At 44.8% G+C, this 19558-nt stretch overlaps 1 protein-coding gene across 1 annotated transcript in view; it reads right to left on the minus strand.

The window, feature by feature from the left end:
- The window catches only part of ACACA (acetyl-CoA carboxylase alpha), a gene marked incomplete at its 3' end in the record, with an annotated part of 84658 nt that overhangs the window by 52925 nt on the left and 12175 nt on the right, over positions 1-19558 (minus strand). The window contains exons 3-18 of the mRNA XM_010146932.1: positions 14731-14863; positions 14024-14162; positions 13688-13797; positions 13208-13289; positions 11899-11997; positions 11201-11307; positions 9986-10096; positions 9284-9493; positions 8561-8731; positions 5981-6142; positions 5532-5695; positions 4571-4721; positions 3948-4051; positions 3022-3103; positions 1610-1755; positions 465-615 (exon numbers count right to left, since the gene is read on the minus strand). Of these exons, the coding sequence (XP_010145234.1) occupies positions 465-615; positions 1610-1755; positions 3022-3103; positions 3948-4051; positions 4571-4721; positions 5532-5695; positions 5981-6142; positions 8561-8731; positions 9284-9493; positions 9986-10096; positions 11201-11307; positions 11899-11997; positions 13208-13289; positions 13688-13797; positions 14024-14162; positions 14731-14863 (2122 nt within the window). The remainder of the gene's footprint in view (positions 1-464; positions 616-1609; positions 1756-3021; positions 3104-3947; positions 4052-4570; positions 4722-5531; positions 5696-5980; positions 6143-8560; positions 8732-9283; positions 9494-9985; positions 10097-11200; positions 11308-11898; positions 11998-13207; positions 13290-13687; positions 13798-14023; positions 14163-14730; positions 14864-19558) is intronic.

A 19558-nucleotide genomic window follows, 5' to 3' on the forward strand; every position in this document is an offset into this window, starting at 1 on the left:
GCTCCAGTCCTCTGATCATCTTCGTGGCCTCCTCTGGACTCACTCCAACCAGTCAATATCCTTCTGATATTGAGGGCTCCACAGCTGGATGCAGTACTCCAGGTGGAGTCTCACAAGAGAGTACAGGGGCAGAATCACCTTCCTTTCCCTGCTGGCCACACTGCTCTTGATACAGCCCAGGATACAACTGGCTTTCACTTGGTGAAAGCCAATCACTTGGTATACTGTCATTAACACTCAGATTTCAGCTGTTAAGTAATTTCTTCCCCACCCCATCACTCTCACTGCTGATTCCTGAATTAGTCCAGGTTAAAAAACAGGCAAAATTTGGAAAGGAAATACTGTGAATTATCCCTCATTCTCAATTCCCAGTTCCAAAACATTCCACCTTTCCCTCCCACCCCAGCTTTTGCCTAGGCAGATCCAGCATCTGCAGTAATGTCAGTTCTTTGAGACTCTTTTACCTCTATTTCTGCAAAGCACTGGCCTGCAAACACATGTCCCCCATCCTCCACCACATACTGGATAAGCTTCCCAGCCGAAGGTGAGCGCAGAATGGAGGGGTCGTTCTCCTTTTCAAACACACAGGTCTTGTTACCTATCGTGATGCGATACCTAGGAAAGAATGGGACAAATCACTGCAACAGAATTTCTTGTTGAAAGCACAAGAAGGGGAAAATCCCTTCTCTATTGCCCTATTCTACTTCAAAACAAAATGAAACCAAAACACCTCGACCAGCTCTTCTGAGCTGAACAGCCCAGCCCTGCGCACAAAAGTTGAATCATATCGTAACAGGACTGTGGAAGCCGGGGATCAGAAACCAGCTAGAACAGCCCTTTGCCAGGCTGTATGTCACCCTGTGCTGCTTCTCTACCAAACGGGTATCACTGGCTGTCAGAACCAGAACCAAAAAGTTCAAGATTTCATATAAACAAACACTGCTTTTAGTGTACAACACAGGCAGTACGCTCACCAAACTGCCCACCTCACCCAAAATGCTCTTGTAGGCTGAAAAGAGCAGGATGAATCCTGGGCAGACTGAGAGGTTGAGAGTTTATTCGTTTTCCAACCCAGAAAGCTACCCAACTCGCTCTGTGCTCCTGACCAGATGCGTTGCATTTGTCACAGAGGAGAAACCAGCAGAGGGGGCAGCGGTTCACATTCCAGGAGCTGGAGATTTACGAAGCCTACAGCTGATTCCTGCAGGGAATTTTGTGGGAGCACTGAAATAATAAATCTTGTATCTATTTCTAAGGCAGCTCTGGAGTTCCGGGGATTTTAAAGATTTTCATGTTCCGTTTTTAGGGTTGGTTTTGTGGGGGTTTTTTAGCGGAAGTTGGTTGGTTGGTTTGGTTTGTGCTTTTAATAATCCAAAAGGGCACTTTTAAAGAGTCAGCAGGAGAACATGGACTCCAGCTCTTTCCTCTACAGTAACCAAGATCTGTTCTTCCGGACAAGGCAACTTCTCCCTTTTAACTCATCGATCTTGTTACCTTTTCCTAGGACAGAATTCCATTCCCTGCTGAAATTTGGGAAGCATAAAGTCACAAGTACACCTAATTTTGGCTTATATGTAAATGTTAAACATCAATCTTTAGTGGTTCCTACCTGTCCACTTCCTCTTTCATGTAGGTAGTATAGCTGCTACCGTCGTAAGAGAGAAGCAGTCCTCCGTCGCTCAGCCGGTGCACGTCAACTTCCACACATGAGCTGTTCATGATGACCACGTAGGAATTGGGAGACTGCCGGGTCACCTGCAGATTCACAGGAACGGTAGGTATCACGTGAAATAAACACAGGCATGCCACAGATAGTGCCCTGGTTGCCACAACATACAGTTTTCCAAGCACCACAACAGTGGGAATTAAAGGAGGGGAACAGAGCCATTTGTTCCCATGTTAGATGGAAAAGAACAGTGTAAAAAATATTGGGATCACAAAGCCAAGCATTTAGCAGCCAGGAGATGCCGGAACTAATGCTGTTTGTGTATCTTAATCCTCTCACACTTACGCATTCCTTGTACAGGTTTGATTATGCAATCATAGACCGTTTCTTCAACCTGATCTACGTACACATCACAGATGTGTACTAGAATTGCATAAAGAATGACATCATTTGGGGGAAAAAAAAAAAAAAAAAAAGAGATTGTCTCTCAGAGAAAGCAGCTAAAACTCTCCCTGGATAAAGGGATCCTGTCACAGTCACTGCCACAGAGTTCCTATTTCGAGCTGGGTAAATCACTAGGTGTACTTTAGCTGCTGTTCAGTGCCACTATTTCTCACCCAAGGGGTGCCAAGATAAAATCAGGGAGGTGCAGGAGCGCAGAATACTTATAACTGCAAAAAACAGTATATGGTCATGTCATTAAAAACATAAGGAGTATGTCCAAGGAAGCTAATTAAGATTGCACAGGCAATCTCAAATCTGTTATTTCCTAACTTTTGTACACCCGGTTTCGCAATCTTCAAAACATATTTCTAACGTTGTTGGGTTGGGTTTTTTGGGGGTTTTTTTTGCACCCGGTTTCGCAATCTTTAAAACATATTTCTAACATTGTTGGGTTGGGTTTTTTGGGGTTTTTTTTTTGGTTTTTTTACACAGCAAAGAAAAAGCAACACTAAAGGGAAAAATTGCTACAAATTCTGTAATGCTGATGAAAATGGGCAACAGAGTAGATGTACGTGTTCAGAAGCATGGGTTGAAAGTTTTGGTCAGCCAACAGGCAGTAGTCTTTGCCTCTAACAACATACTCTTCAGCCTACTCAGAGGACTTCCTGATCCTAACAGGTTAAAAGGTTTACAGAGATACACAAACACATTGCAATGGAAAGATGTGCTGGGGTATAATCCTAAGGGAGACTGTACTGATTTCTTAGCCCCACTAAAGCAGAGAAAATAAACCCTGCATAGATTTAACTCAAATAATTACAGGTATTGGAAGGATTGAGCCAGAGCAGCACAAACCAGACATTTCCAACAACAAATGGCAAGAGGATGGGTTTCCTCACTGTGCATCGTACCTTCAGTACATACTTCCGGCCCTCATAGATGAGTTCCACATCCACAGTGTTCAGCAGAGTGTGAGCAGGCAGGACTTGGCCCCTTGAAAGAGGAGTACAAAACAAAACTGGTCTTCCACAAGCCACCAAACAGTTATCAGGGGCAGGTTCAAAGATGCATGCAAGGATGTGGAAAATACTAGCAGAGATGGGAGTAGGCTTTTAAACCATCTCTTCTTAGGAGAGACACATCTCTCTCCAGCCACACAAACCAGCTTTACTCTCCACTTACCCCCTTCTGCCTCACCCGCTTCTGTAGAGAAGCATCTACAAAAGGCACATCACAGCCTGAATTACAGACTTAACACAGGGATAAAGCAGCTTTTCCCCCTGTTTCCGTATGGACTCACCATTAGGACACTGAGGAAAAGAACTCCGTTAAGAACAGACCTGCCTGGATAACAGCAGGCTTAGTGTGACAGAGTGTTATGACTAGTTTCCCTACCTTAAGGCCAGCAGGAGCAGAGAGGGTTTTCCAAGTACTAGCAGGAAGCATTCAATTTGGAAAATTAGGTCAAATCTGGAAAATTAATCAATCCTCAAAACAGGGAGAAGACAGTATCTGGTGATTCAAGACTTCCTAGTGCTGCCCCAGCAGCACCCAGAGGAAGAACTCCGCACTTCTGAGCCATTTCTGGGAGCTCCCGTCAAAGCTGCCAGAAACCAAACCAATCCATGCAAACAGCAGGGGATACGCCGGGGAGATGCACAGATACCTGTCAGTTTTCTGAGGCCAGTAGATAAACAGCTGCCTGGGACCAGAGCACTGTCAGCAAAGAACAAGCTCCATGCACGTCTGGACTGTATCGTACTTGACCAAAACTTGTAAATCAAAACTAATTACTATCTGCGTGTCAGCCATCTACCAGACCCGCTGGCAATTTTACCTTTCTAGAGAGTGCAGGAAGTTGGAGACACTGTTCCGGAAGCTGACGTCAGCCACATGCAGAGCTCCACACACCACCCCCAGCATGGTATCAGGCCTTTCAGCCTAGAGAGAAAGGGTACATAACACAGTTACATCTCCTTCACCTTCAGTCCATTCTGGACACCCACTTGAAGAATCAACAGTCTCGGCTCTACTTTTGATTCATGGCCCATCTCTTTAATATTAAGCTGGTGTAGCATGCATACAAACACTACATAGGAAAACTACCTCTAACTCCTTAAAATAAAAACTCTTTTGTTTTTCTTCCTGCATCAAATCTTGAGGCTCCACATATATTTCCATAATCATCTGCCCCAAACTGGAAACCAAAATATTCGCCTTAGTTCACACGTACACTAAGATGCTTTTCTGGCCAACTTTAAGACCACTTTTCCCTGACAGGCATGACCTGGGATTTTGATGTAAATAAGAACTAAGTCCAGTGAAAATGTTTATGAATAAAGTAGTAAGTGGAAATCAATCACTTCTACATCTTTGTCCTTTCTCAACCAGCGTGCACCTGCCCTCCAGCCTTTCCCCTCCTCGCTCCAATCTGTACTCCTGTAAAGCAAGCAGCTGCACCTGAACTTTCTCAGCGATGAGCCGATCCAACCAGCCAGTGTCGATGCGGTTCTGCTGGAAGCTTTCAGTTTCCAACAGTTTAATCAAGTACTCAACAGTGGTTCGGAAATCCCCTCGGATGGATAGCTCCTTCAAAGCCACTACCATGTTTCTGGACAAGAAAAGAATACCTGTTATCTATCCCATACTGATGGCAATGTGCAAGCTGGGAACTCTAGATAGTTCCCCATGAGCTGTTGGTAAAAAGCAGTCTGAAGGTAACAGCAGAAGAGCATGTGCACTGAAGCAAGGTCCTATATGACGTGCTTGGGAATGAAAGAATATTGATTTTCTTAGTGTGCTGCTGGTGTAACACGAGCAGCTCAGCCAGCACCAGCTGAGACACGGAGTTCCCACTGTTATCATCATTTAGGCACCTAGCACATGCCAGAGTATACATCAGGCAAACAGATGTGATCTCCGTCCCACCCAGAATGGAACAGAGGAAAGGCTCTGCATGGATGACAGGTCAGACAGTCCCGTCTTATGACCAGATGTTTTAATGTCCCACACCATGTACGGACACCCAGTGCTTTTATAAACCATTCTGAAGCACTGGCCTAACAAGTATCAATGTTTTTCCTGTTAGAAGCCTTCCACCCAAATGCTTTCAAACAGGGACTTCAACACAACAGTAGCTATAGCACAGCCCAGCAGCAGCTATGCAAGGCAGGAATCAAACAGCAAGTTAAAAGAGAAAGAGAAGTAAGCAAAATATGTAGAAATGTAGATGCAACACAGTGCAACTGCAAAGCAAAACAGGATGAGAAGCCTGGCCATGATATGTAAAAAAAGGTAAAGAGAGCGAAACTTCTCTTAAAACTCCTAGAAGTAAGAGTCTTGTTTTATCCACAGTACCTGGGATCAAAGAGGACAAAACCAAGCAATTTCTAAGGTTCTACCACTTATTCTGACTACTTACGAGATGGCTTCTTCACGATTTTCTCCCCAAGAGAAGCAGTGACCAAACTGAGAATCTGCAAATTCATGAAGCCCTCCTGCAGCAGCAACACTGAAATAGCCCCAGACGTTCTTATTGCTGCGGAAATTCAGTTCCTGAACTGTACCAGAACTGGGCTTAAATCCCTGTAAAGACAGATAGACATTGCTCTACATCCTAAAGCAAAAGTGAATAATCCAAAATTAGGGAAGTAATGAGGCTTCTGAAGGCTAGAGAAACTCTTTGTGCTCATACACAAATAAGCTCAGGCTGTGATCAGAGCCTACAGAACCATCAACTAAGTTAGCTAAGGGAAGAATCTTTTAAATTTGCTGCTAAAACGTTTAGGATCAGCAGCAGGGATTGAACCTCAGCGTAAAGCCTACAGTTATGAGAGTGTGATCAGTAACAGCAGAACTTAACACACTCACCTCGTCAGGATTCTCACTGGTGATACGTGCAGCGATGACATGGCCGCGCGGACAGGGGACATGGGCTGAGTTCTCAAAATCAATAGTTGCATCTCCCCAAGGAGAAACACCATACATCACTCGGATATCCTTGATCCTGTGGAGGGGAATCCCCATGGCAATCTAAGGAAAAATAATAATAATAAAACAGAGAAACAACCACGAAGTTTCTCTCCTCACAGAGAGGACCTATTCCTTGAAGGATTAATTCTACCAATTCTCTGTAGAAGCTGCTGCTGCCGCTCTAGTACAGCACATAAGCAGGCCTATTTTCTGACGCGAGCCTTCCTCAATGACATGTCTTGGAACATCCGTATTTCTCAGGACAGCTGAGCTCAGTGTAATATCCACCTTAAGCCCTTCAGCCAGTATTTTCCACTGACTGATTAAAAGGCCCCAGAGAAAGCTGACCAGTGCTAGGTCAGCTGAGGATGGGAACGCATTAGGCCTGTTAAAAATATACTAAGGTCCCAGTCTTACTGGGACTTTAACTGGTTATAGGAAACTGGAATTTTGCAACTCTGAACTGTGGAGAGAGTTACCTGGCTGCTAGCTGTATCCTTAAGGAACAAAGTCCCTCTCATTCCATTCATTAGCTGGGAGTTTTGGGGTTTTTTGGAGGTTTTTTTTACAACTACAGTTCAAAAGGGCTGAGCTTTAGCTTAACCATTTATTGCAGCTGTCTGTTAGCCAGATACCAATAGACGAAAGACTAAACTTGTCAAATCATCAGTGTGCCGTTCTATGAAGGTGTATCTAGCATCAGCAGTAAGAAGAACAGTGCCCAAAACAATGAGGAAAGCATCCAGCCAGTTACAAAACTCTCAATGCCAGATACAGACATAGAGCTGCTGGAATCGCCTGCCGAGAGAAGGTTCAGGCCAAAGCCAAAAAGTCTTCTGACAAAATGAAGATGATCCGGCTCCTGAGCAGCCTACAAGACATTACAGTTCAACTGTTTGTTTTCTCTACCGTCTAGAATCACAGAATCACAGAATGGTTCAGGCTGGAAGGGACCTTAAAGCCCATCTAGGTCCAACCCCCTGCCATGGGCAGGGACCCCTTCCACCAGACCAGGTTGCTCCAAGCCTCATCCAGCCTGGCCTTGGACACTTCCAGGGATGGGGCATCCACAGCTTCTCTGGGCAGCCTGTCCCAGTGCCTCCCCACCCTCTCTGTGAAGAACTTCTTCCTGATATCTAATCTAAACCTCCCCACTTTCCATTTAAACCCATTACCCAATCTACCCAGTAAGTTTTGTAACACAAACCGCAGAGAGAAGAAAGAAACTAGAAAGCAAGAAGATAAGAATGGGAGGGTTGAGAAAACGGAAGAAGAGCACTTAGAGCCCCTGCGTGGTGTAAGACAAAGAGGGAAAAGAGGACTGCGGCATTCACCCGCCAGCAGAAAAGATGAGGGTTGAGAAGAGGGAGATAGCATGGCAGCACACGGAGTTCAGTGGGGGTGCACATGGGACAGAGGAAGCACAGCAGATCAGCAAAGGCTTTCTGCAGGATCTGTGAAGCACTCCCTCATTACTTTGGGGATCAGAACAGCAGAAAGCTTACTTGTTCATGTGAGCCATAACTGTCACCAACTGCCATGACTTCCCCTTGAAAAACCAGTAAATCAAGACAAATGCTTGACGACTTTGCCACATTTATTCAAGTGGCACAAGTCTTGTTTTATAAGAAGGCTACGTGGCAGGGACTCAGACAGGAGGAAGGAAGCATCTGCAATGTGTGAGGGGCTTAGAGAGCTGGAAACAGTTGCTCTGGAAGTCCAGAACTGCTCATCCAAATTAAAAAGAGCCAAGTCACTTTCCTGAACTTCAAACAACTGCTGAACTCGCTGAAAGATGAAAAATCCAATTGCCTAGTCTTTTTTACCTCCTTCTGTCATTAGAACCTCTGGGAAGAGGCCGCTGTCCCTTGGAGGCAGAGTGGGCGATGCGCTGCTCAGAGCTGGCACAGCATTTGATCACACTGCTAGCCTCAGAGGCCAACTCATTTTACAAAATAATTTCAGAGTTAAAAGTTGAACTGCTCATGGCTAAAAGCTTGTTGAGACAGGCTTTTTTACACACAACCTTTCCTTAAAACAGTTTTCCTACCTCTGTGTTTTACTCCTCTACTGCTTCCCTTCACACTCCTTCTGGCTGAAGGTCTACCTTAGCAGACCAGGAGAAACAACTAGAAAATAACCTCTCCTCACTTTCCACATCAGAAAGAGCCAAATGGTAGAGCCATAACTTAGTGAAACAGTCAAAGCAGAAGGTTTGCCTATATATTTTGGAGTAATGAATGAAGCTTTGCTCCAGCCACAGAAGATAGAGAAAGCTGAAAAAGCTGAGAAAGTACCAAAACGGGCCTTATCTGCATAATGTCAGTATGTGATCCAGTTGTAACACAGAACCCTGGCTGTGACTCAGACAAGAATCTGCCCCTCTATTTTACTAAGGGTTCAGCAAAAAAACCTCTTCAGCATACCACAGAGTACTTCTGAAAGCCTCCGGAGCACAAGGCCTGGGCACTGACTCACCTGGAGCTGCGCGGCTGGCAGGTTCACATCAGCCACCATCTCTGTGCAGGGGTGCTCCACTTGCAGGCGAGGGTTCAGCTCCAGAAAGTAGAAACTGCCATCCTGGCTGTACAGGTATTCCACAGTGCCCGCACTCACATACCCCACCATTTTGGCAAGCTTCACAGCACACTGGGATGCAGGAAAAGAGGAGTATTTCATTTCCAGACCCCATGCTCAGGTATCTAGGCTCTGTTCATGCACCCCACCCACTTCAGTCGTTTTTGCTGGTATTCTGAAACATCCAAAAGCTTGTAACAGGCTCAAAAAAAGGCTGTGGCACAGCACTTTTTGACCTCCAGGTTATTTCACTTAGAGTTTACAGAAGGCAGAGTTTGAAGCCAATATTTCTAATACTCAGCACATTAGGCAATTCATACAACTTCTGTAGCTTGCTTTTCATATGACAATATACATGTAAACCACACTTCCCTCCTGTTTTTGGAGTGCATGCATTTTTGAAGGGAGCCCAACAGCTGTTTGTCAGCACATGGTGGACTCAGTCAGTTTTGGAAATGTGAGTGGTTGCTCACACAAAGCAGTTTAAGACACACAACCCTAAATTGTCCTTTAAACAATTCAACAATGCAAAACTCTCGGCAGTGTCAAAAAAAAAAAAAAAAAAGAAAGTCCTGCCTGTTTCTGGAGTCTCACAGGGAAAAGAACTTGCAGAGCCACTCTCACCTGTTCCATGTGCTCAAACACCACTGAAGTTGCAATAGAAGCAGGTGCTTCCTCAATAATCTTCTGGTGCCTGCGCTGCACGGAGCAATCCCGGCCAAAGAGAGAGATGGCGTTGCCGTACTGATCTGCCAGGATCTGCACCTCCAAGTGACGGGACTGCTTGGCCAGTCTCATTACAAAGATTGGAGAGCCTGGGACTTCAGCTTGAACCTATAGCAGGGACAGCATAGAAACAGGAAAATCAGCTTTTGTCTCAGTCACAATCATCCCAAGTGCGTCTTTTAAGCAAGGAATATCCATAATATTTCCCCTGGGCCACTTAAGGCTGAAAATACCCTGTATTCGCTTGTTTATAATTACAGTGCTGTTCCCATTCCTCTCAGATTTCCTGAACAGCCCACAAACCAAAGAAGGCCCATGTCCCTCAACATTTCTGAGTTACACTGCAGATGCCTTCCATTACTGGATTTATTCAGTACCTCCTGTGATGTTTGGGCATTTGACCACTGATATGCAGATATATTGAAATCCTACCAACATACAGAGCAAAGAAAGTATGAACTCATGCTACAAAGTAGCTAAACTGGCTCTGATATATAATGCAGGCTTTTTCAGTTCTTCAACGTTTTTAATTCTGGGCTCTTGAAATCATTCAGCCTGAACATTTAGAACAAGACAGTAGAAATCAGTCGGAAAAGTTACCTGTCTAAATAGGTTGGGGAAGTCATCTGCATTGTTAACTTTCCTGATGCCTTTTCCTCCTCCTCCTTCAGAAGCCTTGATCATGACAGGGTAGCCAACCTCCTCAGCAGCCTGATTAAGATGGGCAGAAAAACATGGGTAAGTACAAAAAGTTACCAGAATCAAGTTGAAAAGTTCATAATGACCCTGCTGATTTGTGTCCAAGCTTCCATGTCTGACCCTATTAATCAACCAAAACATGAATGGGATAGAAAACAAACACTCCAGTTTGAGAGTGTGCTTGTGGTTGGGAAAATCAGCAGTGATTCTGTGAAACTCTAGCTTCTCAAAGTGATCACAAAATCTTCTGTCAGTGCTTCACACCATTAAATATACAAAAAAACTTCTTTGTAATACAGAAAATCATTAAGCTGAGTAAGACAGAAAAACCATATACTCCACACTGCCCCTTCACAGAGGAAAATTCCCAAATCCTAGAATATTCTCCTAGAGTATTTCTTTAAGGAAAACTTAACAAAAGGTTAAACCAAGTGTGAAGTCATGTGTATTTATTAAAAACAACTTCTTTGGGCTTGTTCAGCCTGGAGAAGAGGAGGCTCCGAGGAGACCTCATTGCAGCTTTCCAGTATCTGAAGGGGCTACAAGGGGGCTGGGAGAGGACTTTTTACAAGGGCCTGTAGTGACAGGACAAGGGGTAACGGGTACAAATTGAAATCAGGGAGGTTTAGATTAGATATCAGGAAGAAATTCTTCACAGAGAGGGTGGGGAGGCACTGGAATAGGTTGCCCAGAGAAGCTGTGGATGCCCCATCCCTGGAAGTGGCCAAGGCCAGGCTGGATGAGGCTTTGAGCAACCTGGTCTAGTGCAAGGTGTCCCTGCCCATGGCATGGGGGTTGGAACTAGATGATCTTTAAGGTCCCTTCCAACCCTAACCATTCTATGATTCTATGATTCTTCCTGCATTAAACAAACACCAGAAGTGAGCCTTAATGAAATGTAACTTTGTTCCCATATTTATCCCTTTCACCCAATTAGCACGTAATTCTGCAGCCTGGGCCCGAAGGTGATAGGTGAAAGATCACTTTCCAATTTCCGAGACTGAGTTCGGTGAGGCTGACAGTCTAGTTCTGGTTTGCACTCACATGAAACCTCTAGTTCTCTCCAGGGGCGCATGCAGCATGACCTCAGATACCTTCAAAACACTGGCCACCTACCCGCAGTCCGTCATCTGCGTCTCTCACATAGCCTTTTTCATACAGTTCCTGAGGGACATTCAAGATACGCTTCTGAAGATCGTTCTCCTGCCAGTCCACTCGAAGACCTGAAACGTAAGCATTGTCTTCTTAGCTCATTCTGCTGCAAAGCTCAGTCAGACCTCACACGCCAGACAGTGTCGAAACAAACAGCAGTCGTAGTTCCACAGGGAACTCGTCTGGAAGCAGTGACAATGCTTCCAGACTAGTTCCCAAGAGAGAATGCAGAATGTAAATAGACATTTCTGTTTCCTGGGGAGCAGATCTTTTCATCCAACAAATTATACCCTCCTCCATTTACCTTGTGCAATTCTGGGAAGCAGGTTGTTATTTACAGTCTTTTGAAACTGTATAGAGCTTCCATGGAAGCAGAGGATTGGCCATGTGCTCCAAAACTACACGCTAGAAAAGCAGAGCCTACAGAAATACCAGATACTGCAGGTGTACTGTTCGACTAACGGCGCGTTACACACGTAAACTTTGCCTGACATTATCCACATATATCGCAGTCACTGTGTCTAAGCCTCGGATAATAAAAATTTGAAACCCTGAACAGATGGAACATCTCTTTGAATGCCTTTTTGTGCACAGACCCTTCTTAAAGATCAGATGTGCTGAAGAAAAAAAGATTAGAATGAGCTTGACAAACACCCGCTTACCACTGCCACTCCAAGGAAGAGTTGGAATGCCGGCAGTCTGAGCCACTATTGAAGAAGCAATTTTATCTCCTAAGGCCCACATTGCTTGGCTTGGAGGACCTGCAAAGAGCAAAAACGATGCTTGAGAGAGACACAAGAGTCACCAGTCATTAGAGAAGTGGCCAGAAGTCTGGTTTGCATCCCATAAATAAACACTCTTAGCAGGGTTGCTACATGCCACATCTCAACCAGTCAACATTTCTGAACAAAACAGAGCATTAAGTATATCAGCCAGGAAACCAAAAGCAAACCAACTAGAGTACTTTTGACCAAGAAGGAGGAAAAGGCAACTGAAACTACAGCAATGCAACCACAGACACAGAACAGCAGCTTCTTAAGTGCCCATCCTATTAAAGAAGTCCTGCCACACTCAGCTTGCAAGCTCTGTCCGTGTGTCCTCAAGCTGGGCCTGCTCTCCCAGGGGTGGCAGGCACCAGTAACCGGTACTAGGTGTGCACATCATGTGCTACAGGAATAATAATTCAGTGCCCTGATATTATTTGAAATGTGGTTTGCATGAGACTGTAGTGTATGATGGGAAGAGATTTAAACTGGAATTAAAATACAGCTTTTAAACCCACTTCTCTTCAGAGGCCCAGAGTATTTCCATGGTTGTGGTTCAAGGCATGACAGATAAAAAGATCTGCTAGAAATCAGAACATGATACAACTACCCCCAGGCTATGCCCAGGCTGTGACTTTTATCACAAGTCTATCTTTTGTTTTAAATACAGCACGTCTCAAAAATCTTATCCAATAATCAGATCGATATGGTTCAGACGATGAGACTCACTGTAACGAACATCTCCAGCACTCAGTTAACTATACCGCTAATTAGACCACAAACTTCACACACTGTTACCATTCACATATCGCCTCCACTCCTTCCACAAAACCGAACTACCAACATCCTCTTTAAAATGGGAAGAGGGACATTCAGCTTTTGAAACAATCTGCTTGAACAGGAATCTTTTCTGATTTTGTACCTCAGAATATTCAAAGATGTGCTGGAGAACTTGTCACTTCTCCCACACAAGAACTATTTCCCAGCATATGTCCAAACCTCACCTCATTTTGTTAGCCTCCATGACTGGACACAGAGTATGCTGTTAGCATGTTCTGTTGCTCTGATTACTGTAAAGAACATATGATCAATGTTGCACTAGTAAACCGTATCTCATGGCTCTTTTAGGCTAGGGATTTTCTATCCCACTAAACCCACGCATCTTAAAATAAGGACTAGACATCAGATCAGAGGTGTATAGCCTCACCCATGAAAGCAATCCCATTTTTGTGGAGGAGCTCGGGTAGTTTAGGGTTCTCAGATGCATGGCCCCAGCCAGCCCATACAGCCTGCAGAAGAAAATAACAGGAATCACTCTTTGTTCCAGGAAAACAAGCATGTGAACAGAAATAGAAAGCATGTTTCAAGTCTTTCTATTCCTCACTGAAAACAGCCTCATAACATTGATAAGCCAGAGCAGCCTCCTGAACTACATGCTATGCTTAGATTAAAAGGCTAGCATCCTGCAGCTAGAGGAACTAAGTGTAGGAACCTTCTATCTCCTGCAGACATTCATACTGGGAAATCCAGCGCACTGTAATATCCATCACCTTTTTGTGCTCGTATAGGTTTGCAATTCCCATTTCTTTGTCAAGATCATTCTTCCCCAAATACAGCTCGTTATTTCAGGAGAGAAGATTGCCCAGTGTTACCTTCTGTTCTGAAAACAGTCTTTGACACTTCTCACCTGCACTGGAATCCGTTTAGCAATATCAAGAATGAGTTCCACATTTGCATAGTTGTTGTTGTTTGGTCCTCCTGGAACTGGGACGTAGTGATCTGCCATTTTAATATACTCTGCAAACAAAGAAGGTCTCACTTAGATTGCTAATCTAACAAACACTACTTGCCCTAAAACTCCCTAATCCTACAGTACTGGAAGTGCTCATCTCCCCACAGAAAAATCTGCTACCTGACAGAATGGTACATGACGCAGTGGACATACATAGAACTTCCTGCATCCTTGTGTGCACACGGATCTGTGCAAGGAGAGGCTCATGCACCTGTGCACTCTCCAACTCACCTGCATTCGCTTTCAGATCTTCAGGAGTCACCATGACAACAAATCTGATCGCCCGTTCATTTCGAAACATCTCATAGGACCAGCGTCGGATGGATCTCATGCATTTCACTGCTGCAATGCCGTTATTTGCTATCAGGACCTGAGTATATTAGAAGCAGGGATGAGATAGAGTCTAAGTAGCACAAAACACTAAACCATAATGAAAAACATTTTTTCTCTGCAGATCCTTTATCCGGTTTTGGGGCGGTGCAGTTTCATTAGCCAGCATTCAATTCAGCAAGAACATTTAATGGCCCATCAGTCAATTCAGAAATCAGCTCTTGCTCGACCATAACGACTTTAATGTATCATGCTTTGTCTGGATTTAAGAGCAGGATACATGAGAACAGGCACAAGTGGCTAAAACATTCAATACCTAAAAGGACGAGACCTCATCCATTATGGGATTGCATATTTCTGAATACATTTCTCTAGCTCACCCAGTTTTCTTTCTTCCTGTCACACTAAGCTAAAACAATGAGATGTTTCTTTATCACACATAAAATAGAATGGAAACACAATGATTACAGGCAGAAGTACAACTTTCAAGTTCAGGATTATTATTATTTTGGTATCTGCAATGTACACCCTTAAAGAGAGGGAAGTCATAGCTCAAGAGAAGGGAACAAAATGCAATATACTCAAGTCAAAAAAGGTCAGTAACTTACTTTTTCAATAACTTTATTCCCTCCAAAACGAGTAACAAATTCTGCGGGAGAAGCCACAGTGAAATCCCTCTGCACATCAACTTTCTTCCTCTCCCGGCCTTGCTTTACAAGGTGTAAACCAGACATGCTGGGCCTAAGGAGATTTGTGGGAGACAGAAGAAAAGCAACTTGGCAGTGCAGACATACACAAATAGAAGAGAATACATGAATAATTTGTAAAGTTCACCTCAACCACGTTCCCCAAGCAGACAAGTAGAATCACTCTTTGCCTCCAGACCACTGCAGCGCCCGGTCCTCAGCTTTTACAGAGATTACTTTATTTTTTAAATACTTTTCGATTATCTCTCTGCAAACACCAGGTTATCTGGAGAAATTCTGATCATGCTAATACATAAATAGGTTAAAATATGTTCACTGTATACTGCTGCCCAATACAGAACAACAATGCTCCACCACAGTGCTTTCAATTCAGCTAGGAAAGCTGGGAAATAGCAATAATATTTTCTGGCTTTGGTGAAACAAGCTACTAAGTTCAGACTCCATAAACAAATTCTTTTTGGGAACGAAGCAAGTAAGTCTCCAGGTGTAAATTAGAGACTCTGCTACCTTACAAGAATTTCCTATCATCCAGTCTTAAATACCTTCCTCAGAAGTTCTGTGAGCTAGGACAAATTAATCACATTACTTCCGCTACAAGCGGTGAAAGCCAATTTTGAGTCCGACGAGATCAACCCTGTGCTCTGCCACCATCTTTCTCTGTGGGAATAGGACAGTCACTTCCCTTTCTTACGCTGCAGCTTCCTCAGAAGTGACACATGGATAAATCACCCTTTGCTTTTCTGAGTGCTATAGGACTCAATTTGCTAAAATTCACAAAGCTGAACTGGTGAGAGGAAGCTCAAGAGGAAAGCAAAGACTTACTCTTTGCACCATGCGTCTACCGTAGTGCAGCATGACTGCAGCAATAAGCAGAGTTCTTATTTTAAAGCCCCTGAAGCTTCACCTCTAGGCTCAGTTACCCATTTTTCTTACTGTATTTAGCCTGCTTTACGTAACGTGTTCCTTTCCCATGAACACGCTCAAGTCCTTACTCCTGCCACCGCACAGGATTACAGACCCTTTCTGCAGGAAGGGGAGATGAATATTGGGAAGGGTTTTTAAAAATCTATTCAATGCTTTGGGAAGACCCAGCTGTAGCCAAGGGGGTCAGTGCCACCAGAGCAGCTGTGTAACCAGCAGCATCTGTCCCCCAGAGCAGCGTGGGCCTTGCTGGCCAGGGGAACCCATCAGGAACCTCTGGCCTAATCAGCTGCTGAAGCCCTGATACCATTGAGCAACTCCACTGGGAAATGGGATGGGATCTGGCAGAAAGTGTCTGGAACTGCTGGGGGAGGGCACGAAGGGAAAACCAACCCAAGGACAAGCCAAATCACATACAACATCTAGGGGTCTCCTTTTAGATGCAGCCACCAAGAGCAGGTAGCCCAAGAGCTCTACCCATGAGGTTCACTGCCCCATGTGAGGTTTGAGCATCCTGGCTTGAACGAGCTGCTGTTAGAGGAGCTCAGTGACAGCCCAAGAGGAAATTCCCCCTCACATTCCCTTATAAATGCATCCTGGCCTATGAGGATTTACCCATATGGAATACAGACCCTCCTTCATTCTTCACTAGGAGCACAGTAACACCACAGAGCAGTATTTTGACTAAAAACTTTGCTGATGAAGGAAGTCCTGAACAAACTGTAGCTGGTATCCGGTTTGTTAGATAACAATTTATCAGATTCTTCTCTTACCCATCTTCCCTACCAACGGCCACGCTGCTAACAGCCTACACTAACAAAAAGGATCTTGGCCCATACCCTATAGCTCAGCCACTTCAAAAAGGTGCATGCCAAATCCCAGTATAACCAACCAAGAGCTCTACTGGAACGAAAGGCATCTTCAGCTAAGGCAATAAAGACCCGTGTCCAGCTCTCACCACAAAGAGATGTTTACCTACCACGTGCAGGAGGGAGCAGATCCTTCCCTGCCTGCCTTCATGCACACCAGTGACTTTGGCCGTGATGTCCCACTGCAGCACAACCCTCAGTTGGTGAGGATTTCCAGAACAGCAAGAAAGTATATTTATTTGAAATTTGGATCCTGCATTCTGCATTAACACATCAATCTTCCTCTCCTGCATGGTATTAGATATTACCACGACAATGAAGACATAGTGGACAATGACCACAATGGTGGAGAACTTCAAGTTACAGTCCTGCAAATGTTGAGCTTAACTGGGAAGTCAAAACCTGGTCTGAGCAGAGTGAAAGAGATACTGAAGCAATCCATGAGGCCAAGACTGGGAGAGGTAAAGGTAACAGAAAAAACAAGATCAACAGGATGATTTTACAGCATGCTGAAAACACAGATGCCTATCTCCCAATGATATTCTCAGACATATAAATGGCTGTACTAGATCAGATCGAAGTGCATCCAGTCAAGTACTGTCTCAAAGAAGAGCTGCTAGCTGATATCCAGAGAAGGGTGTAATAACAAGTAAGTGTGCAGAGGTTATTCCCCCGAGTACTTTCTCTTCTTCCAGCGAACTGCACTTTCAGAGATAGACATCATCATTGAACTTAAAACTTGTGCCTATCAGCAAGAGTTCACAAACTGCTCTGCGATAATCGCAGCCCAAGAGTGCAAGGACAGGAGCCAACAGGCAAGAAAAAGAGGAAAGGTGTTGTTAAGGTTGAATTTCTATTGAAATAGTGTATTTAAACAGTGTCAGAATCTACGTCATGGCAAGGAAGGAGCATAGTCCAACAAGCGAAACAGGTTTATTCACTGCAGGTTTATTGAGAGCAGTCTCAACAAAAATAAAAAAAAGCTAAAAATCTTGGGGTCAGAATCTGTGAATATCTATGAACTATCCTGCCAAGCTGAAACTACTACACACACAAAGACACTGCTACAGATAAAATTTCATCAAAACCAGAGGTTCATCATCCAGAATAATGCCCAAACACTTGCTTATAAGCAAGTGTAGTTCCATTTAATTTGTGACAGTAAGCATAACAAGAACATTAAGTTTATTTAGTAATAACCACAGGCTGCACATTACAATCAAAACAGCAGGTATTTTTTCTTCTGGCAGGGTAAGATGAGGTAGAAGTTGAGCAGGAAGGAAGAAAGAACACTGAGCTCTAAACAAAACCGAAAAAATGCTGAGTTAGAAACAGTCATGCCTATTAATCACCAGGTCACAACTGCACTGTTTTGTTACACTGAAACTTTCAAAATGCTCATCAATCCTTCAGTTTACAGAGGTTAGGAGTTGTGCAGAATCTTAAACACCGACTCCCCAGTTACGATGTATTCTAGCATCTTTCTTGCAGACTGCATGCACAGATACCTCCCAGTCACTCGTGAGGCTTCAGAGGATAAAATTAAGATGGAAAAATACCAGTACGAGTTCCCAGTACAGGGTGCCCAGCTGCCTCGGTCCAAGACAGCTGCTGCTATGAGGAGACAATCCTATCTGTAATTCTTACCTTTGCAGCATGTGATATCTCATTTCCTGACTCTGATCTGCAGAATCCTCCATGCTGTCTCGGTGAAAGAATTAACAAATTTCGGGCTTGCTTATGACTCCTCTAGTGCAGCTGCTGCTATGTTATTTTGTTTTCAATACTGCAGCTCAGAACACAGCAGGAGAAAGCTTGCACTCCTGCAGTTCCCCTTCTAGCAGTGGCACTTCCCAGATTGCTTCAATCTTTTAACCTTTGTCCCTTGCTCTCCACCACCCCTCTCCCCGTCACTCTTCCTGTGACGCAGCATGCACAGAGAGGGTAGCAGCTTCCCTCTTCTGCATTCAGAGGAAAGCAGCTGATCAGGAAAGAGAGAAAATGATCTACAGGTTACGTAAGCAGGCTTAACACGCAACCCCGCTGCTGCAGCCCACACCATGCACAGCAGCTGCCTGCAGCAACGGCCAGCCCCAGCTCCCGCTCCCCACAACGCGGGTCATGCAAGGAACTGCACAGCTTCCCTGCACGCTCCGGCAGCATCCAGAGGAGCCCTGCACCGCTGGCACACCACTGCCCCGGCAGCAGGCAGCTAGCTTAGAGCAAGGAGCAAACACAGGGGCCAATCAGGCTGAAGAAGTCAATCAACATGTAGGATTTAATAGCAGGGTTTTCAGGGGGGTGCAGGGAGGTGATAAGGAAAGCATTTGCAGGGCCGAAGAGATCACAGAATCACAGAACTGTCAGGGTTGGAAGAGATCTTCGGAGGTCATCTAGTCCAACCCCCCTGCCAAGGCAAGTTCATCTAGAGCAGACTGCATAGGAACACATCCAGGCAGGTTTTGAATCTCTCCAGAGAAGGAGACTCCACAAGCTCTCTGGGCAGCCTGTTCCAGCGCTCTGGCACCCTCAGAGTGAAGGTTTTTCTTCAAGCACAGGTGGAACTTCCTGGGTTCCAGTTTGTGCCCTTTGTCCTGTTGCTGGGCACCACTGCGAACAGTCTGGCCGCACCCTCTTGACACCCGCCCTTCAGATCTTGATATGCATCTCTCTTCTTCGGGCTAAACAGCCCCAGGTCTCTCAGCCTTTCCTGGTAACGGAGATGTTCCAGTCCTCTCATCTTCGCAGCCCTCCTCTGGACTAGGTCCACTAGTTCCTTGTCTTTCTTGAACTGAGGAGCCCAGAACTGGACCCAGCACTCCAGATAGCGAGGGAGGATGACCTCCTCGACCTGCTGGCAACACCCTTCTTAAAGCACCCCAGGATGCCACTGGCCTTCCTGGGCACGAAGGCACGTGGCTGGCGCCTGGCTAACATTC

This window comes from Eurypyga helias, unplaced genomic scaffold (assembly GCF_000690775.1).
Source record: "Eurypyga helias isolate BGI_N326 unplaced genomic scaffold, ASM69077v1 scaffold1410, whole genome shotgun sequence".
NCBI lineage: Eukaryota > Metazoa > Chordata > Aves > Eurypygiformes > Eurypygidae > Eurypyga > Eurypyga helias.